Source organism: Aspergillus aculeatus (genome assembly GCF_001890905.1).
Source record: "Aspergillus aculeatus ATCC 16872 unplaced genomic scaffold ASPACscaffold_10, whole genome shotgun sequence".
In the NCBI taxonomy this organism is placed as follows: Eukaryota; Fungi; Ascomycota; class Eurotiomycetes; order Eurotiales; family Aspergillaceae; genus Aspergillus; species Aspergillus aculeatus.
This window is the reverse complement of record NW_017962985.1, coordinates 746,909-768,770: the sequence shown is the minus strand read 5'-3', so window position 1 is coordinate 768,770 and position 21,862 is coordinate 746,909. Positions and strand designations below refer to the sequence as shown.

General features: G+C 54.8%; 10 protein-coding genes across 10 annotated transcripts; 4 read left to right on the top strand and 6 right to left on the bottom strand.

Annotated features, from left to right (window-relative positions):
• Nucleotides 1–279: 279 nt before the first annotated feature.
• On the bottom strand, nt 280–1,624 carry ASPACDRAFT_79621 (pseudouridine synthase PUS4; the record flags this gene model as incomplete). Its single annotated transcript, XM_020205454.1, has 2 exons — nt 280–1,478; nt 1,591–1,624. The coding sequence occupies 2 exons, from the start codon at nt 1,622–1,624 to the stop codon at nt 280–282; spliced, it is 1,233 nt and encodes a 410-aa protein (XP_020055169.1).
• Nucleotides 1,625–2,130: 506 nt separating this feature from the next.
• On the top strand, nt 2,131–4,784 carry ASPACDRAFT_79620 (uncharacterized protein). The gene is made up of 4 exons (XM_020205453.1): nt 2,131–2,555; nt 2,648–2,913; nt 3,094–3,252; nt 3,309–4,784. Exons 1-4 carry the CDS (start codon nt 2,351–2,353, stop codon nt 4,446–4,448), a joined length of 1,770 nt encoding a protein of 589 aa, XP_020055168.1. The 5' UTR covers nt 2,131–2,350; the 3' UTR covers nt 4,449–4,784.
• A 128-nt stretch (nt 4,785–4,912) lies between these two features.
• Nucleotides 4,913–6,700, bottom strand: ASPACDRAFT_79618 (EBP2 family rRNA-processing protein). Its single transcript, XM_020205452.1, has 2 exons — nt 5,477–6,700; nt 4,913–5,380 (listed from the first exon to the last, which is right to left on the bottom strand). Exons 1-2 carry the CDS (start codon nt 6,279–6,281, stop codon nt 5,052–5,054), a joined length of 1,134 nt encoding a protein of 377 aa, XP_020055167.1. The 5' UTR covers nt 6,282–6,700; the 3' UTR covers nt 4,913–5,051.
• A 489-nt stretch (nt 6,701–7,189) lies between these two features.
• ASPACDRAFT_1889299 (NADP-dependent oxidoreductase) lies at nt 7,190–8,493 on the bottom strand (the record flags this gene model as incomplete). The annotated part of the gene is made up of 1 exon (XM_020198518.1): nt 7,190–8,493. The coding sequence occupies exon 1, from the start codon at nt 8,300–8,302 to the stop codon at nt 7,190–7,192; it is 1,113 nt and encodes a 370-aa protein (XP_020055166.1). The 5' UTR covers nt 8,303–8,493.
• Nucleotides 8,494–8,834: 341 nt separating this feature from the next.
• Nucleotides 8,835–9,458, top strand: ASPACDRAFT_1857320 (cupin domain-containing protein; the record flags this gene model as incomplete). The annotated part of the gene is made up of 2 exons (XM_020197539.1): nt 8,835–8,860; nt 8,908–9,458. The coding sequence occupies 2 exons, from the start codon at nt 8,835–8,837 to the stop codon at nt 9,305–9,307; spliced, it is 426 nt and encodes a 141-aa protein (XP_020055165.1). The 3' UTR covers nt 9,308–9,458.
• Nucleotides 9,459–9,891: 433 nt separating this feature from the next.
• Nucleotides 9,892–10,979, top strand: ASPACDRAFT_121536 (heat shock factor-binding 1 family protein). Its single transcript, XM_020196444.1, has 3 exons — nt 9,892–10,063; nt 10,191–10,359; nt 10,553–10,979. Exons 1-3 carry the CDS (start codon nt 10,001–10,003, stop codon nt 10,717–10,719), a joined length of 399 nt encoding a protein of 132 aa, XP_020055164.1. The 5' UTR covers nt 9,892–10,000; the 3' UTR covers nt 10,720–10,979.
• A 114-nt stretch (nt 10,980–11,093) lies between these two features.
• ASPACDRAFT_79617 (protein disulfide isomerase family protein) lies at nt 11,094–12,420 on the bottom strand. The gene is made up of 2 exons (XM_020205451.1): nt 11,886–12,420; nt 11,094–11,819 (listed from the first exon to the last, which is right to left on the bottom strand). Exons 1-2 carry the CDS (start codon nt 12,400–12,402, stop codon nt 11,242–11,244), a joined length of 1,095 nt encoding a protein of 364 aa, XP_020055163.1. The 5' UTR covers nt 12,403–12,420; the 3' UTR covers nt 11,094–11,241.
• Nucleotides 12,421–12,713: 293 nt separating this feature from the next.
• On the bottom strand, nt 12,714–15,764 carry ASPACDRAFT_79615 (MKT1 family protein). Its single transcript, XM_020205450.1, has 9 exons — nt 15,695–15,764; nt 15,246–15,614; nt 15,082–15,179; nt 14,176–15,018; nt 14,036–14,122; nt 13,739–13,985; nt 13,456–13,687; nt 13,216–13,408; nt 12,714–13,165 (listed from the first exon to the last, which is right to left on the bottom strand). Exons 1-9 carry the CDS (start codon nt 15,699–15,701, stop codon nt 13,076–13,078), a joined length of 2,166 nt encoding a protein of 721 aa, XP_020055162.1. The 5' UTR covers nt 15,702–15,764; the 3' UTR covers nt 12,714–13,075.
• A 1,433-nt stretch (nt 15,765–17,197) lies between these two features.
• Nucleotides 17,198–18,770, top strand: ASPACDRAFT_44450 (putative oxidoreductase, 2OG-Fe(II) oxygenase family; the record flags this gene model as incomplete). Its single annotated transcript, XM_020201419.1, has 6 exons — nt 17,198–17,377; nt 17,461–17,520; nt 17,585–17,638; nt 17,710–17,726; nt 17,783–17,933; nt 18,096–18,770. The coding sequence occupies 6 exons, from the start codon at nt 17,198–17,200 to the stop codon at nt 18,768–18,770; spliced, it is 1,137 nt and encodes a 378-aa protein (XP_020055161.1).
• Nucleotides 18,771–19,729: 959 nt separating this feature from the next.
• Nucleotides 19,730–21,547, bottom strand: samB (MYND-type zinc finger protein MUB1; the record flags this gene model as incomplete). The annotated part of the gene is made up of 1 exon (XM_020199728.1): nt 19,730–21,547. The coding sequence occupies one exon, from the start codon at nt 21,545–21,547 to the stop codon at nt 19,730–19,732; it is 1,818 nt and encodes a 605-aa protein (XP_020055160.1).
• Nucleotides 21,548–21,862: the final 315 nt, after the last annotated feature.

The following is a 21,862-nucleotide window of genomic DNA, read 5'->3' as shown; positions in this document are numbered from 1 at the left end:
TCCAATTGGGCGCGCTTCGCTTCTTTCCAACGACCGGGCTCCAAGTGAGCCTGGTCAGTAGATCATTGAATATGGAATTGTATGATTCTGGTTGCCCATGTCGGAGGTCTCCGGACACCAGGTGGCTGTCCTAGTACTGTGGTCCTCTCGTCTATGGACTTTAGTCCTGCTTTCTGCAGAATGTATTATCTAGAACTCAACCGAGGTTTAGAAATGAAGAAAACCATCCACCCTTTTCGTTTGAAACGCCAAACCCAGATCAATTACAGATAGAATGAATTAGTTTTTTCCCTCGGCCTCGTTTTCAGCGGCTCTCTTGTCCTCCCATTCTTGCAGGAACTGCTGCACCTTGGGGCCCCAGACCTCCTCGCCGGCCTCGAGGTCCTTGTATTCGAGCACCTTCTCGGGCTCCAGCACGAAGTCGGCCTGACGAGAGCGGACCAGGGAGCTCATCAGTCCGCAGCTGCCGACGGCCTTGCCCAGGTCGTGCGCCAAGGAGCGAACATAGAAGCCGGACGAGACGGTCATGGTGATCTTCACAGCCGCGGGCTGGGGCCGAGCGGGTGCTTCCTCTTTCTTCTCGGTCGCTTCCGGGGCGCTTGACGACTCCGCCGCGGCGGCCTCCCCAGACTGTGCAGGAACGCTGTCACCGTCCTCAGACACCTTGACCCTCTTGGCAGCGGGGGCCTCCTCGGACTCTTCCGCGCCAGCCACGGGGCCACTTCCCTCCTCGACCTTGGGAGTCTCAGCAGGAGGCGAGGCCTCCGCCTCAGCCTCAGCCTTCCGCTTCCCCGCCCCCTCCTCAGCAGCCTCAACACCCTCCCCAACCGGAAGAGCATCCTCCTTCCTCAACATGCGCTCCGCAACCTCCCTCTCCTCCCCCACGGCCTCCACCTCGGGCCACTTGTACTCATGCGTCCCCGGCTCAAACCACTCGACAACCCTCAAATCCAAGACCTCCACGGGCCTCGCCTTAATCTCAACGGGCGGCTCCACCCCCTCCCTGGCATACTCATACAACCGCTTCCCCTGCACACGCAACGCACTAAAGATAGGCGGGCGCTGCATGATCTTGCCGCGGAACTGGTCGAGGGCGCGCTCGACCGCCTCGCGGGTGATGTGCTCGTAGGGCGCGCGACGCACCACCTTCCCCAGGACGTCGTAGGTGTCGGTCTCGGCGCCGAACAGCACCACCGTCTCGTAGGTCTTGGTGCACCCCAGGAAGTTGTTGAGGTACTTGGTGCCCTTGCCGACGCCCGCCACCAGCACCCCCGTCGCCAGCGGGTCCAGCGTGCCCCCGTGCCCGATCTTCAGGTCCAGGCGCTGCGTGCGCCGCCGCCGCCGCTGGAATTGGTTCTCCCGGTCGCGCCGCGCGCGCTCGTGCGCCAGCCACGGTTGGAAGAGCGCGGACGGGTTGAAGTGTTTCTGAAGCGTGCGGATCACGTCCGCAGAGCTCACGCCTTGGGGTTTGTGGACGGCTGTTTTTTTTTAAGGGGTTCGTTAGTTGGGTTGGATATTGAGTAAGAGAGTAAAGAAGATAGAGTTGGGATGACAGTGGAGTTAAGGATGAGGAGACGGGCTCATGCATACCGAATACGCCTTCGTAGATCTTTTCTCCGCTCATGGTGGTGCGGAAGAGCTTGAAGCTGCGGGGGAGGCCCATCGGCCGCGAGAGGGGTGAGTACGGAAGAGCTTCACAGGTTCAGAAGATGTGTAATGTGAAAGCGCAGTTCAAGCACTTGAAGCTGATAGTCCGTGAATGTAGCTCGTGGAATTGACACAATTGATGAATAAATGCTAGGCCAGAGAGACCATCCGGAGAAGGATTCTAAATTTCGGCTCGTTGCCTCGCAATTCTGCCGGTTTAGTATAGGCGGTCCGTTCAGCGGTCTGAAACGGCAGAACCACATGTAGCCCGCCATGTTGCTGTTGTCGGAAATGACCGCCCATCCCGGAGCATTGAAGTGAGCAGTAGTAATTGGTAGTAGTAGCTCGACTGTCATGCGCCCGTAATTACCAGAATTTCACTCTCTTATCCCCGCAATTTAATGTGTAATGATACGTAATTTCTCGGATCTCGCTCCCTCTCTCTCTTGGTACACTCTAAGCTTCTCCTCTCAGCTCCCCTCGTTCCTGTCTGTCCCTCTTGCCAGTCTTTTCCCAATTATAAATTCCTTTCGTTCTCCTCTCCACCTGGTCTTTCCTCATAATATCTTTCGTTTACGCAGAACCCCTCGAACTATCCAAGCCATTATCGTTCAGGTCGCTTTCCGATTTACTCAAACTTTCACCTCAATCCCCATTGCATCAGCACCGCAGATAACAATATGCTCCCCCCACCACCAGAGACATGACCTCGCGCGAAGATAACGTCCTCGCCGCTCGCGACCCGGCTCTGACGGACGAGAACGAGTGGGAGGAATTTAGCCTGTCCGAGGTCCGCGTTTTGTTTCCGGGGAAATCCCGCTATGCCAATCTCCTCACAGCCTCGCCGGACAACCCTGTCCAAGTAACGGGGTGTTTGGATGAAGTGGAGGAAGAACAGGAGTCTCTGGGTTTGTCGTTCCTCATATCTTTCCCCGTTGACAGGATTGAATGTTGCGCTACTGCGAGTTGGATGATGCTGACATCATCCTGTGAATGATAGTGCTCGATCCGGAATATCTCACCAAACGCATTGTCCTAGAGAATGTCACGCACTACGCCTATGGCCAACATAATGACGGAGAAGTCGGGTTTTGGGTTGCGGGGCGGGCGGGGTGGTTCTCCATCTCTCCGGCGAAGGGCTATAAACCGATGTTCAATGAGGTAGTGGAGGCGATCGATCTGTTATATTTTCTAGCGGATCGACATAAGCGTAAGAGGGGTAGGAGGAAGTTCGAGGGTCCCAGTGTGGAGTACCTATTTGAGGAGGTGAGTGTATTTCCCTCTGCCCCATATACCTACAAGGACAAAAAAGTTGGACGAGGGTTAAAAAAGAGAAACAAGACCTGACACAAGGATAAGACATGGCTGGCGCGCGCATGCTCGGGATGCATGGCGATTGGATGATTCAAGGCTAATGTCTCGGCTCTCTGCCTTTTGCCTAAACAGTATGTCAGCCACACGCATGGGATCTGCGAGGATGCAGATGATTCCGCCGAGGTGTTCTACAAGCATCATAACTTCTTGCTGTCACGGATGTTGAAGGGGGAGGAGAATGTGCAGTGGTCGACAACGCATATTCTCGCCCACCTGAGCGAAAGATTTCCAGTATGTCTCGGATTTTCTTCTCCAGTTCGAGTATGGGTGCTAATCTCCGGCGATAGGAGGATTATGAACAGATTAAGGCGCAGATTGAAGGCGTGGACGAGGTCGAATCTGAGGAGGAAGAAGAGAGTACTCCCGAAAAGACGGACGATGAAAAAGGCCGCGTAGCAGACTCGTCAGGGTTGACGAACGCCGACGCGAATTCGATTTACCAAATGATCCTCGATCTCAAGGAAGAGGGTTACTTGGCTAAGCGTCAGCTGAATCTCGACCTTGTTGCATCTACGCTGGTCGATCGATTCGAGATTGACGACGACGAATATGCGCACAGTCGGATCGCGGCAAGCGCTGAAGTTATCCTGGAACTGATGGATGAGGCGAAAACATCTTCATTTGACTGGTCCAGAAAGGTCATCTATCGTGAGCTGAAGGCGGCTTCAAAGCAGCATGGTGGACCTTCGCAGGAGGCGGTGACCCCGCTTCGTCCGCGCATGTCAGAAAGCGAGGCATCCTCCCCTGAAGACAGCGACCAAGAAGACCTTCCCCGATTGCGCAAACGTCGAGTCCTCAAATCCGTTCTGCGGCCTAAGAGTGCAGTGGCCACGAAACGAACGGGCAAGCGCACGCGCAGTGCAGCAGCAGACACGGACGAGGAATCCGACGCCAATGCAGACGCTATGGACGAGTTCGAAACGCCCAGCAAGGTGCGAGGGCACGAGCTCGTCCGCGATCCGCTATCAACCCGCGCCAAACGCAGGACGCGGTCGATATTGTCCGACTCGGAGTCCACAGCACCTTCTATACAGAAGACCTCGCTGCAGGATGTTTTCCAGAGCCGCAATACGTCCGTCTCCGCTGCCGATATCGACGTACATCCTCACGAAGAGCCTGCAGCAAATGGCACAAACGGCGAGGATGTACAGTCGGATACATGGACGTGCCAGGTCCGAGGCTGCGGCAAGGTCGTGTACAAGTGCAGCACGAAACGCGGCAAGCAGCTGATCGAGGATCACTCGCTGGCTCACGCGGATGATACCAAAGCAAAGCTCGATCTAGTTTTCGCGGAACAGCGACTCAACATCGGCCTCCCTGTGGATAATCTTCTCAAACGTATCCGGGAGATGGCAGGAGGGGAGGACACCGGCCTTGCGGATACGGAAGGCGCGGTGAACGGCGCTTCCGACGCAGTAGGAACGTGACCGGCAAGCATAGAACGATACACCAAGATACCCACATGAAGTGACGATGATGATGGCTGCTCTTTCCAGCACAGAAATGAGTGTTGCGGTAGTCTGGTCAATATCCATCATGGCAGGCCGCCTAACCATGAAAGGCTAGACATACACCTACGGTGTAACTACCGGTTCCTCGTATTAATTGTCTCCCCAAGTCCCAGAGCAGGTGATAATGTGACTGAGAAGCCACCTGACCCGGTGTGTCTGAGCACAAGACCTAGCAACAGGCTCACACCACATTATCGGAGATGCAATGGGTCGCTTCCATAGTATGATGATATGATACCACAATGAGATACCACTTTCAGTCCTTCCAACTACATATTACACAACCGCAATAGCGATTCATCAAAGGCCGTCCAACCATAACCATGGATTAGTTCAATATACACAAGTTTCATAACCCTGACCAGGCACAGTCACGATGTCTAATGGGGTGGGTGTGAAAATCGAAACAATTGCTTTTTGTAAAATAGAAACCCAAACGACCCTCATCCGGTATCCGAGCAAGCTAGAAAATGATGAAAATGTAGGAAACGGAAACGATGAAGACCCAGAAAGAAGAAATCAAGCACGACCCTTGGCAGCAGCTCTCCTGCTCTTACCAGGTCTCTTCGCGCCGCCGCCGCCACCACCACCACCACCTCCCCTCGAACCGCCCTTCATCTTCCGGACGGAGAAGTCGCGCATATCACCACTCGAGACGGCATCACCGCTCTTGGAGTGGCGCTTCTTCCCGCCGAAGCCGTACTTCTCGTTCTTCTTCTGACGCTTGGCGTTGGTGGCGCCGTCGCTGCCAAAGGCACGTTTCCGGTTGTTGGGCTGGGCATCGTCGATGGCGATGTCGAACATCTCGTTGGCGTTGTCGGCCTCGCCGGAGGTATCAGCCTTGCGCTCTGTGGGAGGCGGAAGGTTAGCGGGGTGTCCGAATCGACCCGATTCCCCATAAGAAGCAGCAGGGTAAAAGAAAATTTGGGGGTAGGGGAGCATACTCTTCTTCAGATCATTGATCTTCTCCAAGGTCTCGCGCTTCTCCTTGGCGCGCTGCTGCAGCTTGGCGACCTGGACCTGCTTGCCGAACTTCTTCAGGTCGCGCTGCTTGCGGGCCTCGGCGGCGGCCTTTTTGGCGGCGGCCTCGTCGTACAGCTTCTTCTTGATCTTGTCCATGTGCTCGTCCGTCTTGACCATCTCGGCGAAGTAGTCGCCGGGGCGGGTGAAGGGGATGCCCTCCTTCTTGAGCAAGGCGCGCGCCTGCGTCGCCGCCGCCTGGCAGACCTTGTAGAAGGCGAGCTCGCGGGTGAGGTCGTCGTTGGCGTCCGGAACCTCCATCTCCTCCTTCGAAACCAGCGAGTTGTGCTCCGAGAAGGGGGTCTGCGCCGAGATGAAGGAGATGCGCTTCAGCGAGGCCGTGATGGCCGCCGAGTTGTTGATGGTCAGCCGCTGGTGCGGCACCACGTCTTCACGCTCGTCGTCCTCGAGGTCGCTCAGCGGGATATCGGATTCTTCGGCTTCTTCGTCTTCCTCCTCTTCTTCCTCTTCGGCGGCGGATTCGTTCTCGGATTCTTGATCTTCGGCGGATTCTTCCTCCTCCTCCTCCTCCTCCTCCTCCTCCTTCTCGTCTTCCTCAACCTTCGACTTCTTCACTTTCTCCTCTTCCTCCTTCTTATCCTCAGTCACCTCCCCCTTGGCCGCCTTCTTTTTGTTCGCCGCCCTCACGAGCTTCTTCTGCTTCTCGGCATCGTAGTCCCGGCCGCGGTGCTCGTCCAGAGCTTGGAGCAATTTGCTTCTCTTCGGCATTGTAAAGGTTTGTGTGTGTGTCCGGTTGTAGACGCCGGATTTGTAATGAAATGGCAAAGAAGAAAAAGTCACGGAATTGTGGTGAAATTGAAGGAGATCCTCGGACTTTGGCTATTTCTCGAATCTTTGCGGCGGGAATTTTTTTGGACGGCAGGCTAGACTGTCTTGGGATTAGTGGGTGCGTCCTGCTGCTGAGGGTGGGGCGGCTGATTTGGGTGCCTGGGGCAAGCAGAGGGTAGGTGTCCGGGCGGTGAGAGGTGACCATTCATTGGAGGCCGTGTGGCCTGAGGCATTGATCGGCTACCGCAGGCTGGACTAAGCTTGATTTGGTAGTTTGATTGGGCTTCACTCTGAAGGAGCGTCTTACTGGATATATCCTTGGAAAAGGACATGGAAATTTCATTTGGTTCCTGACTGGGAGTGTTCTTATCTTATGTTAAGGTTAATTTAATCTAACTGTAGTAGACCATGATTCGTTAGTTCTGATATACTGCTTGGGCTACGGAATAATTTACCTGGTAACTAGTTATAGGTATGCTTTCAGGTAGTCTATTTTCAATGATTCCATAATTCTAGGAACTGCCTATATGGCATATTAAGGAGACGGTCTGTGTGCTTGAAAGACATTTGATTATTGAAGTGGTCATCAGAAGAATGGGAAGAACAATAGCCCTTAGTACTCCGTAGCATCTATACAACCTCACTATATCTCTCGCTAAGAATATCACGCTGATATGTTCAAAGCCCCCTTATAGATAGCTTCCTAGCCATCATACCATACGCCGTTGAGTGTCATTATAAAGTCTCCCAAGAGATACACCCATAAGCTCCCCACAAGAATGACCACCATCCCCAGCCCTCACCCAAACCCACCCATCCACCAAACAACCCCTCCAGAAACACCCAACCTACCGAACAAGAACCACCTTCCCCCTCCCCTCATACCTTCCAGTAGCAAACTCATACGCCTCCCGCACTCTCTCAAACGGATACGACCGATTCACCAACGACACCAACGCCCCGGCCCCCGCCAATCCCGCCAGCCAGCGCAACTCCTCCCCACCCCCAGCCACAATAAAGAACAGCGCGCGAACATCCCCCCTCCATATCCCACGCTCCTTGTGCCGTTCCACAAAATCAAAGCTGCCCGAATCCACCGAAATCAGCACCCCACCTTCCCTAACACGCCCCCAGCACCGCGCCAACACCTCCCCGCCCACCGCATCAACCACGACATCAAACCCCGCCTGCCACTGCCGCTGCTTTGTGGCTGTCTCCAGATCCGCATACCCAACCGTCTCATCTGCCCCCAGCCCTCGCAGGAACTCCCCGTTCCGGGCATCCGAGCTCGTCGCAGCGACGACGTGGCACCCCTTCACAGCGGAGGCAAGCTGCACCAGATGAACCCCCACGGCGCCGGCGGCGCCTGTTATCAAGATCCTGATTTGGGGAGCATCCAGCTCTTCATCCCGTGAGACGGACTGGGCGAACTGGAAGTGCGATGATCTCCTCAGCTTCTTGTCCATGGTATTTCTGACAGCGTCCTCGATCGAAGGCCGCGCAATCACCCCGGAATGCACGAACAGCGCCTCGTACGCCGTCAGCGCACTCAGCGGTAACCCCGCTGCTGCCTCCCAGCTCAACCCGGCGGGCTTGTGCGTGATTTCTTCGGCGCTGACGACGGTGTAATCCGCCCAGGTGGCGGCACGGTCGGTGTGTGCCATGCCGAAGACCTCGTCGCCGGGATGGAATGCGCTGCTGCTGCTGTCGAAGACTTCTGTGACGGTGCCGGCGAGATCGTTGCCAGGGATAGCGTAGTCGTGGTGGTAGGTCTCGGGCCAGGTGAGCATGTCCCGGACTATGGTTGTGGCATGGACGCGGATGAGGAGCTCGCCGGGTCGCGAAGGTTTGGGGATGGGGATTTGCCGGTCCAGGTGGAGGGCGGATGCCGGGGCTGGGTTGGTGGGGGAGTATGGGTTGGTGCTGGGGGGGGGAGCGGGGTGGAGGCGGATGGCCTGCATTTTTAGGGACTTTGGTTGGAATTGGGGTGGTGGTTTGCGAGGTGGTGCTGTGGTTGATGAGTGTGAGGATGGAGTGAGGTAGGGTGGATAGTTAGATATGTGTTTGCTTTCGTGTATGAGGGTCCATGGGCATGAAATGAGTGGAATTGTGACAAGGTATGAAACAATAACTGTCCCGAACAAAGGATTAAAAGGCTATCAAAAGGCTATAAGGTCAAACCAAGCTGTGGAAGGCCTCCCCGGGCTGCCCGAGTATCCCGGATCCCGTATCCCGAATAGCCTATCCGTTGGATACCCGGACACGAACCCTCTCACCTTGGGTAACCGGAATACCAAAAACTCAAGCTATGCTATCAGGCTGTTAGAAGCAATCTCAAATTGTATCCAAACTCTAACTCCTCTTGCACTTTTTAATCCAGATCCCAGAAGCATAAAGGGAACCCACCCCCCGCACCAACATCCCAAGTAAACTGGAAAGCCCATACAACTTCTCTAAGAACCCACCCTCGAACTATACAATACACCTCTCATAATGGAAGAACCCACCTACGACGCAAGGTACACCCCTCACATACACACCCTCATAGCTACACTAACAACATAAGCCTCCCCCTCGCAACCACCACCCTCGTCTACCAATACAAACTAGTCAACTGCCCCGGCAAGACCATCGTCGGCCTGCTGGTCGAATATCCCCCCAACGGTGCCACGCCGCCCCACCGACACGGCGGCGCGTCCGTGTCAGCCTACGTGATCAGGGGCGCCGTGCTGTGCAAGATGAACGACGACCCGGTGCAGACGATCAAGCAGGGCGGGTCGTGGTACGAGGCGCCCGGGTGCCATCATCGGATCAGCGCCAACGCCAGCACGACGGAGCCGGCGGCGTTCTTTGTGAGCTTTGTGCTGGAGACGGAGGTGTTGGAGCGGGAGGGGCCGGGGGTGTTGGTGCAGGTTGACGAGGAGTATAGGGAAGTTGTTGCGCGGAAGATGAGGATGGAGGTGTGAGGGTTTGTTCAAGAGGGCTGTGGATGGGGCGTTGTCTTCGGACTTGATTAAGCAATTGTCTTTCTGGTCGGAGAGTCTGTAAATGTTTCTCTTGATCCCATAATCAGACAACGACAAATTGAAGTGGTGATTGAGGATTGATGCAGCTTCACAAATGATGATGATGATGGTGACGAAGCCAGATGATAATGAAGTATAGAACGAAGTAAACCGCCGCTAGTCCCGAACGGGCACGCCATACCCTTTGCGGTACTTTGCTTGTTTCCGTGCCTCACTTTGTCTCTACTACAGAGAGAGGTGTTTGTCTAGGACTTATCCTTCATACTTCCTTCATACTTCCTTCTCGAACTACAATCTGAGACTCCAAACCCAGTGCTCGATTCAAAGAGAGCATATTCACAACCATCCACCCGTTACCCCTCAACTCTACACCACGCCCCAAGCCCACCAAGCAAAGCGGACACCGAGCAAAGCTCCGGCCCATCGCCGCGCCGCCGCGCCGCCGCCATTCCCTCCGCCCCGTCCCCTCCCATACCTAACTTATCTATCTCCCAACTGGAACCTGAAAAGCCCCTCCAATCCAGCGACACAACACAACACAAGACCACCACCACCACCTCCTCCTCCTCCTCCTCCTCCTCCTCCTCCTTCTCCTCCTCCTCCTCCTCAAACCGATTAAAATAGCACGGCACAATGACCGAAGAAACCAAATCCCTTCCTCCTCCGCCTCCACCTCCCCCACCCCCAGCTACCACGGTCCGTCTACCGCTACCCATACCCATACCCCATCACCATCCCCATCCCCATCCCTATCCTCCCTTCGCACATAAGCCACCTTCCCTCCCCTCTCAACCCAACCATACCAAACACTAACAACCCAAAGCTCTCCCCCCAACCGCAACCGCAAACCACCACAACCACCCAAACAACACCAAAAACCAGCCCCGCCCCGGCACCCGAACTCCAATCCGAACTTAACGCCGCAGTCGACGATCTCCTCGACCAGCTCCAACATAAATTCGACGGCGTCTCGCGCGAGATCTTTGGGAAGTGTGCGTTGCCCCCTCCCCATCCTCCTTTGATCCTTTTATTCTACGGAGCCTACGGCTCCCACGGCTCTGACGGCTCCTACGACCGCCAGGGGCTCCATCTACTACATTGAAAGGGGAAGGCAGAGGGGCAGACGGGTGTTGCTGGGTTCTGCGGTGCGCTGCGATGCGATGCTAACTCTATTCGGGGGTGTAGTAGACGATATGGCGCGGCGGTTAGATGAGTTGGAGGCTTCGTTGGCGTTGTTGGATTCTTCTTCTCCTGCTGGTGCGGGGGCTACAACTGGGGGTGGGGTTGCTGGGGCTGGAGCTGGGGCCGGGGCAGTTGGGGATGGGGCTGGGAGTGCTAGTCCGGGGCAGTGAGGATGCTTTCTTGGGTTGTGGCTTGGGGGTTTTGGGCTGGGAGGAGAGAGGGGATGGGGGTAATATGGAAGTGGAGGAGGGTGGGTGCTTGGTTCTTGGACGTTCCATGCATTGCATTGGTATTAATATTGCTCTGGTGGGGTTTCTTTTCTTGGGGTTGGGGTTTGTTTTGGGGGGATAGGAGCGGGTTGGTCATCAGGACTGGAGAGAGATGTTGGACGTGTACTGTATACAGTCAGGTGGTGTCGTTTTTACTGTCGACTTGGTTTAGATACCCCCTGTTTTAACTTGCGTTGCAATTGTGGCTTGTGTTGAGCATACTTTCTCTTTTTCCTGGGGGGGGGGGGCTAGCATAGATGAGAATCCTTATCTTCATCGTCATAGAATCGCTTGGTTTTCCCTGGTATCATACAAGGACCGATTGATAAGTTCACTAGAGACACAACACAGGACCAAAGTCACAGCCGTAGCACCCTGCACCTTCCAATCCGCTTGCCCCCCTCAGACGGAAACATAAGATATCTACAACTCATCCTTCTCCTCGGGGGCGTCCTCCAGAACAAACTGGCGCAGGATGTTGCTGCGCGAGACGAGATCATCCAGCTTCTCCGGGGCGGAGCCGCCCTTGGCGAGGATCTTCTCCAAGCGGGCCAGTTCCTTGGTGACATACTCGGCGTTCTGGCTCAGCTTGTCGGCGACCTTGACGTAGTACGGGGCGTACTGGTCGGTCAAGCCCTCGGCGGCCTTCTTGATCTCCTCCTTCAGAGTGGCGGAGGTGGGGCCACCGGCCACGATCAGCTCCTTCAGCGCGGCGATGGTGCCGGCCTGGGCGTTGAGCCCGCCGCCGACGGCGCGGTGGGTGCCGGCGTGCTCGTTCAGGAAATCAATGAAGGCCTGCTCCGAGCGCGCCCCGTTGTACACGGTCGCCTCCGTGGACCCGCGCGGGAAGAACTTGATGGTCGGGTAGCCCGTCACGCCGTTGGCCTTGGCGGTAGCCTTGCTGTTCTCGCCCTCGGCGTCGACCTTGGCGATCACCACGTTGGCCTCGCGCGCGAAATCGTTCGCCAGCGTCTCCCAGGTGGGAGCCAGGCTCTTGCAGTCTACACCCCCCCATCAGAGGTCCATTAGCATCGTCACACCCAAAGCAAGGCAAGGGGAAAACTCACGCCCACACCAAGGCGCCGTAAACGCGACCAGAACATCCTTCTCCCCACCCACGACCTTCCCGAACGTCTCATCCGTCAACATCTCAACCGCACTGGGCTCCTTGGCCGCACCACCGCGGGGCTTGACGCCCGTCTTCTCCGTGATGAACGCCGACAGACTCTCGAGATCCCGTCCACCCTTGTAGTCTTCCGGAGTGTCACTCTTCCCGTCGAACCACTTCAGCGTGGGGAACCCCTGGACCCCGAACTTCCGGCCCAGGTCGCGGTGCTCGTCCGCATCGACCTTGGCGACGGTCACCTTGTCGGTGGCGTGGGCGAAGGCCTGCGAGAGCTCCTCGTAGGTCGGGGCCAGGTTCTTGCAGTGGCCGCACCAGGGGGCGAAGAACTCCACCAGCGCCGGCTTGCCGGACTGCAGGACGATCTCGTCGAAGTTCTTGGGGACGAGGTCGACGACGGCCGCGCTGGCGGTCGCGGCTGCCAGGGTTAGGTAGCTGGCCAGATGGCTGAGGCGGACCATCTTTCTTTTCTTCTTCTTGTATAGTAATTGGAGATGGATGTATGTTCAGCAAAAGAAGAAAAGTGGGCAGGTCGAACTGCCGATGATGAAACCGGGGGGAATTTGTTAATGAAGTAATGAAGTAATGAAGTAGCCAAGTGTAGCGCGGTTGGGGGAAGCTTCCGCGGCGGAAAGACTGCGGAGGCCGAAGCGGGTCGGAACCGGAAGAGGACACTTGGTAAGTTGTTAACAATTTATTATCACTAAGCAATCAACTCCTCCCAACTTGCCGTATTTGCTTATGAGTACGAAGTACGGGTAGATTACTCAACATGCATGATCAGGTTGATTGTTAATCATTCACCTACTCAGAGCTAGGGGAAGGTCGGCTTTACGGAAGAGCAATGCTTCAGCATAGTTTCGCCACCGGCCACAACACAATCCCGGCCCATCCAATCCCATCCACCAACAAACGGCCCATCACACCATATCTTCCCCGATAGTTCGCGCTAGATGGCTATATTTGCAGCAGCTACATGAGCTTGAAATAACTACGCGGGTTGCTGGACTGTCGAGCAGACTCCGTTCGGTACCTTAAAGCGGTGATCGTGATGTCGTTCGTTGCTGGTCATGGACTAGCTGCTATCATTGACCCGTGTGTCCATAGAGCAGAAGTCGCATCTCCAGTGATTCGTCACCGTCGCTCGGCGAGCCAGCGGTTTGCCTCTTCCCATTTGTTGCCGTCCTTGAACTCCCGTCCTGCGTTTTGCGATGCGCGGTAGACCTATACGACAATCAATATGTAGTCAACGCATCTCCAGCGGAGTCACCTACCGCATCCCAGAGCTTGAATGCCATGTCGAGGTTGCCGGTAAAACTGTCGCTATGTTGGAACCATTCCTTGCCCTTGGCCTTGACCTCTGCCCGAGCTTCGGGCGATGTGGGATCGGCTTGCAGGGGCAGGTCGTCTAGGTAGGTGCGCACAGCGATTCCAAGTCCGCAGTCATTGTCGTCAATGAAGGGAAGCCTGCATATGTTAGATACATCCCACATGAGAACTCCAGATTAACTCACTTGGCACTCAAGTCGCCCCAGTCTTTGCGGTCCCGCTCAGCGTCACCACTGAGCAAGAGACCAGCGAGGACCACCTCGATGAGGTTCCGTAGCGTAGAGCGAACCTCCGAGATCAACGAACGATAACAGAGCAGCTGCCTACTCAAGGGGCCCGAATACCCAATGCTCTTGTGTTGTAACTTGGCGATACATGCCACGCGCGATACGAGCATGTTGAAGCTCTTGTCCTCATCTACAGGATTGGGTCAGCCATGATTCAAGCCCATGGCAGGGTTTTCCTTACCAGATCCCCTCATGGGTCCACCAGAGACATGAGAGAACCACTGCTTAGAATTCAAAAGGCCGAAGCGGATCATTTCAATGGCAAGGAATGTAGCCTCCTCGAGCGAGTCGACAGGGTCGAGCACAGACAACGCCTGCTCGAGACATACTCCCCATGGCGTAAGTTGATGTTTCTCGTCAATATAGCCGCGGAGTTGCAAGAAGCGCCAATATACGTTAGCAAGGATCTCGTCTTGCGTCGTCAATAGCTGTGAATGATTAGATCATATGCCTCTGAACAATTCGGGAAGGAGCGTACCTGTGCGTCTCGTGCAGACTGCGTCTTTGAACTGAAATCGGAGTCCTTCAGGCTCTGGACCGCGAATTTGAAACGACCAGTCGATGCCTACATATCAATGAGTAAGCATCCCAATGTCATCTTGCAGTGAAAGCACCTACCCGCAACTTCTTCAAGTTCTCCGGGAGCTGTGCGGTGCGGATCTTCCAGGCCTGGATGGTCTCCTTGACGGAAGGAAGTGTCTTGAGGTTGATCTTAGACTGTGAGTTCTCATCGTACCAGGTGCGCACAGTGATTTCCTTGGTCTGGTAGAATCGATGGAGAGAATGCGACAGCAAGCACATCGCTTGAGTTCGGACCGGTGTAAGCGTGCTACCAGCAACTTGGCGATAGATTTCAGTATCCTCAACCCCCAGCGGCAGGGAGACGGATACTTCACCCGACGTCAGGTAATTGGGCACGTCAGGACCCAGAACACCCTTGGACAGGTAGAAGTAAAGCTCTTCTGGCAGACGCTGGCCGATCAGCTCGTGCATGTCTGATGAAACATTCTCCGCGTCCATCGGCCCCACTCGTCCGTCGACATCGATGTAAACGTGGTGCTTCACTGTCATGAGAGCGCGCTTGTAGCGATCCGTATACTGGAGCTCCTGCATGCGGCGGTCCTCCTCGAATTGGGCGCAGAGGGTGAGGGCGCTACGCCCGGCGATATTGAACATAGGGACGGCATCACGGACGATCGCGCCCTTACCGGGGTTGAGGGGATTCTCGAAGATAGGGAAGATCGGAAGGAAGGTGGACCCTAGCACAAGGCAGAAGTCGAGGAACTGTTCATTCGACAATCCACCCAGCTGCTCTTGGCAAGTCTGTTTGTTGATCCAGAAGAATTGTGCGGGGTCGATATCAATCCGCGTGATCAGCTTATCGACGTCGAACAGGAAGGTTTCGGAGGATCCGCAGACCGCATCGATGAGGGGGTTCGGGCCCTTGGTCAGGTAGGCGAGCTATGCGAAACGGAGCGGAGTGTGAGATGATACACTTCAGATTCGTAGCATGTTACTTCTTACCTGAGCTGCAGCACTGTAGGGGGCCACGATGTAATCGACGCCGTTCTGGTGAAGAATGCGCTGCAAGAAGCGGTAGAGGGAATCCGGGCGGGGGGTGCCTTGGCCAAACAGACGGGAGTCAGCGCATGTGATATCCAAAAACCAGCCAATGCATGACTGCATACCGGCACTGCTGAAGGCGTCCACTACTTGGTCGGCCTGCTGCTGATCGTAGAGGTCCCAAGCTTGCTCGAATGCCCGGACAGCTTCCTGCTGTACCTGGGGCCGTTGATCCTTTTTGCCGAAGTCGAGGCCATTGAACACGAAGACGCAGGCGATGCCCAAATCCTTGAAGACCTGGAGCTCCTTCTCGATGGTGTTCTTCAACGCGAACGGGAATCCGCCCAGTGCGACCAAAAGGGGCTCGCGGGAGGAGGGCTGGACGAGGTGCTGGGAAATGTAGTGCGACGCATCGATACCGACGACCGCCCCTTTCAGAGCAGCAAGAGGGAGTGACTGGGTGCGGGTGGAGGCCCATTCATCCAGCGGACGGACTGTTATGAACCATGAATACACATTAGCTCGGTGGGAAGGGGAGCAGGCAGCTCAGCGTGAGCTACAGGTAGGGACTCACTCGGCATGGTGGAAGCGGAAGCTCTGTCACGGACTTTAGACGCGGGGACCGATATCAGGCATGGAGAGCTCCAGAGGAGCGGGGAGTGTGAGAATAATGTACGGTCGTGAACAGATCTATGATTGGGGAGTAGGACCCAAGTGAAAGGAGGGGGAAAGGGGAGAGAGAAGGAGGATATGAGGGTCAGAAGACAGTTGTTGGAGAGATGATGCGACAATCGGATGTCAAAGGCGGAGGGTGTTTCGGGCGGGACAATCACGAGGGCGGTGTTGATTGCCGCCAACTGGTCTATCACCACCAAGCAGTTGGTGTTGATGGAACGAAACTGACATCGATAGATAGTACGGAGGATTATGGAGATGAGTTAGATGAGTGCACTTAGTCGAACTAACCGGGACCAATGTTAGCTTCTCATTGACTATGTTAATGATTGGTATGTTAATCAATATTTCCCATGAACTCAGAACTACTAGAATGTAAAGCGGAACATGCAATGAGATGTATATTCTGTGCTTAGGAGCTCCAGCATAACCCTGTACGCAAAATCCAGACAATCTGCCATGGGCATAAACTTCTAGTTGACTGCAAAACACAATATACAATTCCATGTCCCCCCTGCCTTCTCCATATTATCTGGCATAACTTGGTTTCGAGCGAGATGACGAAGAACCATCTATTAGGGCAATTGATCCTACCGATCTCTCCATTGCTCGATGCATGTTTGAATAGGGACAGATCTTGTGAATGCATATGCCCTACGTAAACATCAAGCCATAAACGCTGACGGGACCATTCCAAACCCACGACAAAACCTATCCAATCAATCCAATGTGCCAAGCACTGGAGGATAGCAGACGAACCAGACCTTGTCTGGATATCTCGATGACTCCATTTCTCCAAATGACGGGTGGAAAAACCATACCCAGTAGCCGAGAGAGCGGCGCGGCGGTGGATTTGATTCGATCAGATCTCAGATGGGGCTTGGTGGACACTCGACCAGTTGCAATGGGTGGGATGGTAAAGGAAGATAAGGATTGAGTGATTATGAGTGACTGTTTCCTAGTCATACAATGTGGAAGCTTCAGAGGTGGGATGTCACAAATTGTTGCTGGTCAGCAAGGCAGTACTATTAGCACAGCCAATGCATGAACTGACACTTTATTCTAAGTACTCTTATCAGAATGCATGTCAAGACAATTTACTCCGACAGGAAGCCTCACGCCATCCGCCCATAGAATAATACCAATTAGAAATGGAAACGCCGTCACCTCCTGCGACAGCCGATATGGAAACCCACTTGGTAGGCCGATTGCTGGAACCGAGCCCATTTCCCCATATGGAGCCGACCGCCGCGGCATTTGATAGATAGCGAGAGCTCCCGATAAGTTTACTGCCTACTGGACTTTAAATAAATCTTTATATTGCCCCTCACACCAGCCCACTGCGCTTTCAGCTGACTCGAATCTTCTGCTTCGCTCCTTCAATCCGACTATTGCCTCCATAATGACAGACACCACCTCCGTCGGGGCGCCCATCGAGCTGCCCGTCCTCGACATCTCCAACCCGCTGGACCCTAACGCGGGGAAGGCGATGCTGGATGCAGCCACCACCTACGGGTTTTTGTACGTCGACAGCAAGGGCACCGACTTTACCCCGGCGGACGTGAAGCGGGCGTTTGAACTGGTAAGTTGTCAATCGTAGTGAATGCATCTACAACCGCATTGCGTGCTCTTCCGTCCAAAACTAACCAGAAACCAAACACCCAGTCGCAAACCTTCTTCATATCCCCCGCCGAAGAAAAAGCGACCTGTCGCATCGAACCCAATGTGCGTCTGCGTCCCCTCAATCACCCCAGTCCCAAATGACAATCACCTCTAATGATACCACCAGAACCGGGGCTGGTCCGGAATGCACGTGGAAACCCTGGACCCCGAACACCAGCGAGTAAGATCTATACTAACCCTCTACCTGTATCAAAATCCCAACGCAACTAACCAGCCAATCCACCTCCTCAGACAGGCGACTTCAAAGAGTAAGCCAGCCCCTGCCCCCTCTTTCCCTCCTCAAGCACCAACAATGAGCCAACAGAGCCTTCAACTTCGGCGAGTTCATCAACAACAAAGCCCAGCAACCGCTCCCGCCAGCCTTAGCTCCGCACGAAGCCGAGATCGCGCATTTCGCCGACCTGTGCCAGAAGACCTGCGCCAGGGTGCTGACCCTTCTGGCCTTGGGGCTTGGTGTACGCCTTCCCTCCCTTTCTTATAGCACTTGCACCTTTGAAAACGGATTGTATTAGGTTTGGGGGATAGTCCACCCCACCCCAACCTTGTCCCCCCCCCCCCACCTATCCCGGCTTATACAACCCCAGAACCAAATCTAACCCCATGCAATGCACCCCCAGATCCCAAAGGACTTCTTCACAACCCGCCACGACCCCACGCGCGGCCCAACCGGCAGCATCCTGCGCTACCTATACTACCCCTCCCTGACCTCCCCCGCCACAAGCACCTACAACCACCAACTCGACGTGCGCGCCGGCGCCCACTCCGACTACGGGAGCATCACCCTCCTCTTCCAACGCCCGGGCCAACCGGGGCTGGAGATCTTGACCCCGGAGAAAACCTGGGCGCCGGTGCCGGTCCTCCCCAACAGTGCCAGCAGCAGCAGCACCACCAGCATTCCTGAAAACAACAACGCAGAAGACGAAGAAGAATTCATCTTCCCCCCCATCCTCATCAACATCGGCGACCTCCTCAGCTACTGGACCGACGGACTGCTCAAATCCACCGTCCACCGGGTGGTCTTCCCGGTTGCGGAGCAACAAGCCCCCAAACCGCGGGATCGGTATAGTGTCGTGTTCTTCTGTCATCCGTTGGATCGGACGGAGTTGGTGCCCGTGCCTAGCGAGACGGTGAGGCGGTATCGTGAGAGCAAGAAGGAGGGGACGGCCGACGAGAAGATCGGGTTTGGGGGTGGGGCGGGGGCGTTGGAGCCGGGGAGGAGGGCGATGACGGCGCATGAGCATTTGATGGCGAGGTTGGGGGCGACGTATCAGTTTGAGGGGGGGAAGGAGTAGGTTCGTTTGGATGGATTGGTGGGGAGATGAGATTGAAGGGTAGGGGGGATTGGAGAAGGGTGGGTTGAGAACGTGATACAGATGTCAAGGATGTAGCTCAGGTTTATCAAACTGTTTGTAGACCAGACTCATTCATAGGCAAAAGATGCTGGATTACTATCTTAAATGGTCCGTCTCCTCTTGTGTGCGAAGTCACAGCAGAACCAGACCAGACCAACAAGAAATCAAACAGTCACAAGGAAATCCTTAGCCAAATCGAATAGCTAGGAGTTTTACGGCCAATCGCCAGACACAAAGAGTGGATCGTATGCACAGAAGTTCCTCCAATTTCCTTTCCCAAAGGAAACCATACTCAAGGAAATGCCATGAGAGATAGAACTATCACTGCTCGGGGTGGGACCCACAAGACCACAATAACAAAATTCCAAGGCTGCATCGATGGTCACCACACCCAAAGTCCTAGACTAGGACCATCGATGAGAGGAATAACAAAACCACGGAGCGTCAACGGCGAGACAAACGCTCCAGAGCAAACAACAGTGGACATGGATCACAATGCTAGATAAAATAAGATAAAGGCTACTCACAAATGAAAATCGTCTGGCATCGAGACAGTAGCGGGCTAGCTGCTCAGATGTGATTCAAAGAAAACAAAACCCGGAGAAAACCCACTCACACAATTAACAAGACTTTCATAACCGCTGAAGAAATTCCATATGACTGAGGTCCAGACACTGGGCCTGGCTTTAATGAAACATGTTGAAAGGAAAAAGGAAGAAACAGAGGTATCTTTAGACTGGAAGAGGAACGCCACCGGATTCGGGAATGCCATGCACGGGGGGGAGACGTGAAACCTTGGGAAACGGACCGAAGAAAAGACAAACGGGACCAGATGACAGATACGACGCTATGCAAGCCGATATGCATTATGTGTATTAGGCAAGTTTCATCCGTTCAGATCAAGGGTTGGTGTGACACCAATGACGATGACTGATCCAAGCCGCCTTCTGACAGTCTTTGCTGCAGTACTTGGTGCGACGGCAGCGGCGACATTTGGCAAACTGCCGCTGATATTCTTCCCACTTGCCGCACTTCCAGTAGGCGCATTGCCGGATGCCACCCTGGGCCTCATCCTTGCGGCAGAGGTTTCTCATGACCACGCAGGCCCAATATTGCATATCCTTCGAGTGATGACGGATGGTAAAGTGCTCCACCAGAGGGAAGATATTGACATCGTCCGGCTGCAAGTACTCCTCGTCCTCATCATCGAGGGGTTCGATGGGGGACATACCGCCATCGAGAACCTTGAGCTCACGATCGACCCGAAGCTTTGGGACAAAGTGGGTGTTCTGAAAGTAAGAACGGAGACTGCAATACTTGGAGACATATGCGAGGAGCTGAAGAGCCATCAAGACATCCTCGTCGCGGGGCATAGTCGTCGCCGTAGTCTGGTTAGCGAGACGTTCGCGGATGTATGACGAATAGGGAGTCGGCACAGGAACAGGGGAGTTGGCATTTTCAGGAGCCTGAGTAGGTGATAACCCATTTGTCTGCGCCTCATTGTTCTCAATCATGCTTCGATCAACAGCCGACCGATGTGCGATGTTGAATGTGTCAGCTTCTTGTCCTTCCGACGAGTCGTTGACCGTCAGATCATGGGCATTCGAGACTTCCCCAAGCACGGATTGTCTATCGCCAACATCATCTATCTCCATCCGGTTCTCCATGCCGATCATCGGGTCGGTGATCTCGCTTCCCACTTCGTCGCCCATCGCGGAACTATGTCCAGAGCCGACGGTGGAGCCGACGGTGGATTCTTCGCCATTGGCAATGTCGGAATCGCCCGAGACTGATTGTTGTTGTAACAAAGTGGGACGCGACCGTAGTCCGTGCGGGTGAATATGGCTTCGCAGCTGCGTAGGACCACTGGGGGTGGTAGGGGAGTCAGGCTGAGATATTAGCCCGTTTTGTAGGCCTGGAAGCATGCTAGGAAGTCTCTCGGCGTCACGCACCGGGCGCAAACCGAAGCCGTCGGCAGTGTCCATAGCCGCCGCGGTGGACAGAGGCTGCATCACAAGGTGGCGGTGAGCGTTATGAGCATGACGAGGATTATCCTCGATCGCGAGGCTCCGTCGCTCTGGGAGAGTGGCCATGGGCGCACGAGGGGAAGACGCTATGTCCATAGTGTTGGTATCTGTATTGTTGGCTTGGTAGTGAGGAGGGATTTCGATGTGAGGAGGAGGCGCCTGGCGACGGGATGGACGGTGTTCGGTGTTTGTAGACTGGTCGACATAGAGTGGACGAGTAGGAAGACTGGCGGTGGGCCCGTGGATGGCTTTCAGGGGGTTTCTGGACGAGTGCCGACTACTCTCACTCTCAGCTCGGGCGCGAGCCTTTTCGATCATCTTGATATAATTGTCTAGCACGGTCGCAACCACTGGTACGATGTCGGCCTCGACCACTCTGGTTCGCACACTCTCCGAGCCTCTCACTCCGATGTTAACAACACATTGAAAAGCGAGGCTCCACTTCCAACAATCCATCAAATCCTTCGTCCGGCCCTCTTTGAGGATGCATACCAGGCGTTCAACACCGCCATCGATGGTGAGGATATCGCGAATGCGGGCGGATGAAGTTGTGAGGTAAGCTAGATGGTTGAGCGAGTTGACCAGCGGGAGGGTAGATGTACAGTCGAGAGCACGCCGATCGTAGAGTGTGGTTGTGATGTTGACGGAGGCCTTATTGACATTCGGGATGCTGAAATTGACCTCCCGCATGATGGGCGAGAGGGTGAAGCGGGATGTGACTATCGGTCGGTCAAGACGAGAATCGGATGAGAATTCGGATTAGGGCGTTTTGTTCAAAGCCCGACGACGAGATGTGATGAATCGATTAATACGGTGACCTCAAGCAGCAGAGTCGATGGGATTAAAACGTAGTCATGAGATTATGGTGAATTATGTACTGCAAGGGCCGACCAAGACGCTCGAACGGTAGTTGACGAGAGGCGAGATAGGAGAAAGGATCGTAGAGCGATTTGATGGCAAACGTCGTAAGAGGGTAGTTGCGTTCGAAGCCAAGACCGTGGGTCA

What these genes read in the sequence shown, in the direction of transcription:
- ASPACDRAFT_79620 (XM_020205453.1), top strand. Translation starts at nt 2,351, where the DNA reads ATGACCTCGCGCGAAGATAACGTCCTCGCCGCTCGCGACCCGGCTCTG. An exon ending in TGGAGTACCTATTTGAGGAG is followed by an intron (nt 2,914 to 3,093) that starts GTGAGTGTATTT and finishes TTGCCTAAACAG; the next exon opens with TATGTCAGCCACACGCATGG. An exon ending in ACCTGAGCGAAAGATTTCCA is followed by an intron (nt 3,253 to 3,308) that starts GTATGTCTCGGA and finishes CTCCGGCGATAG; the next exon opens with GAGGATTATGAACAGATTAA.
- ASPACDRAFT_79618 (XM_020205452.1), bottom strand. Translation starts at nt 6,281, where the DNA reads ATGCCGAAGAGAAGCAAATTGCTCCAAGCTCTGGACGAGCACCGCGGC. An exon ending in GATCAATGATCTGAAGAAGA is followed by an intron (nt 5,381 to 5,476) that starts GTATGCTCCCCT and finishes CGCCTCCCACAG; the next exon opens with AGCGCAAGGCTGATACCTCC.
- ASPACDRAFT_121536 (XM_020196444.1), top strand. Translation starts at nt 10,001, where the DNA reads ATGACCGAAGAAACCAAATCCCTTCCTCCTCCGCCTCCACCTCCCCCA. An exon ending in CCCCACCCCCAGCTACCACG is followed by an intron (nt 10,064 to 10,190) that starts GTCCGTCTACCG and finishes AACAACCCAAAG; the next exon opens with CTCTCCCCCCAACCGCAACC. An exon ending in GCGCGAGATCTTTGGGAAGT is followed by an intron (nt 10,360 to 10,552) that starts GTGCGTTGCCCC and finishes TCGGGGGTGTAG; the next exon opens with TAGACGATATGGCGCGGCGG.
- ASPACDRAFT_79617 (XM_020205451.1), bottom strand. Translation starts at nt 12,402, where the DNA reads ATGGTCCGCCTCAGCCATCTGGCCAGCTACCTAACCCTGGCAGCCGCG. An exon ending in TACGGCGCCTTGGTGTGGGC is followed by an intron (nt 11,820 to 11,885) that starts GTGAGTTTTCCC and finishes GGGGGGGTGTAG; the next exon opens with ACTGCAAGAGCCTGGCTCCC.
- ASPACDRAFT_79615 (XM_020205450.1), bottom strand. An exon ending in CCTACAGTGCTGCAGCTCAG is followed by an intron (nt 15,019 to 15,081) that starts GTAAGAAGTAAC and finishes CGTTTCGCATAG; the next exon opens with CTCGCCTACCTGACCAAGGG. An exon ending in CATTCAAGCTCTGGGATGCG is followed by an intron (nt 13,166 to 13,215) that starts GTAGGTGACTCC and finishes ATTGTCGTATAG; the next exon opens with GTCTACCGCGCATCGCAAAA.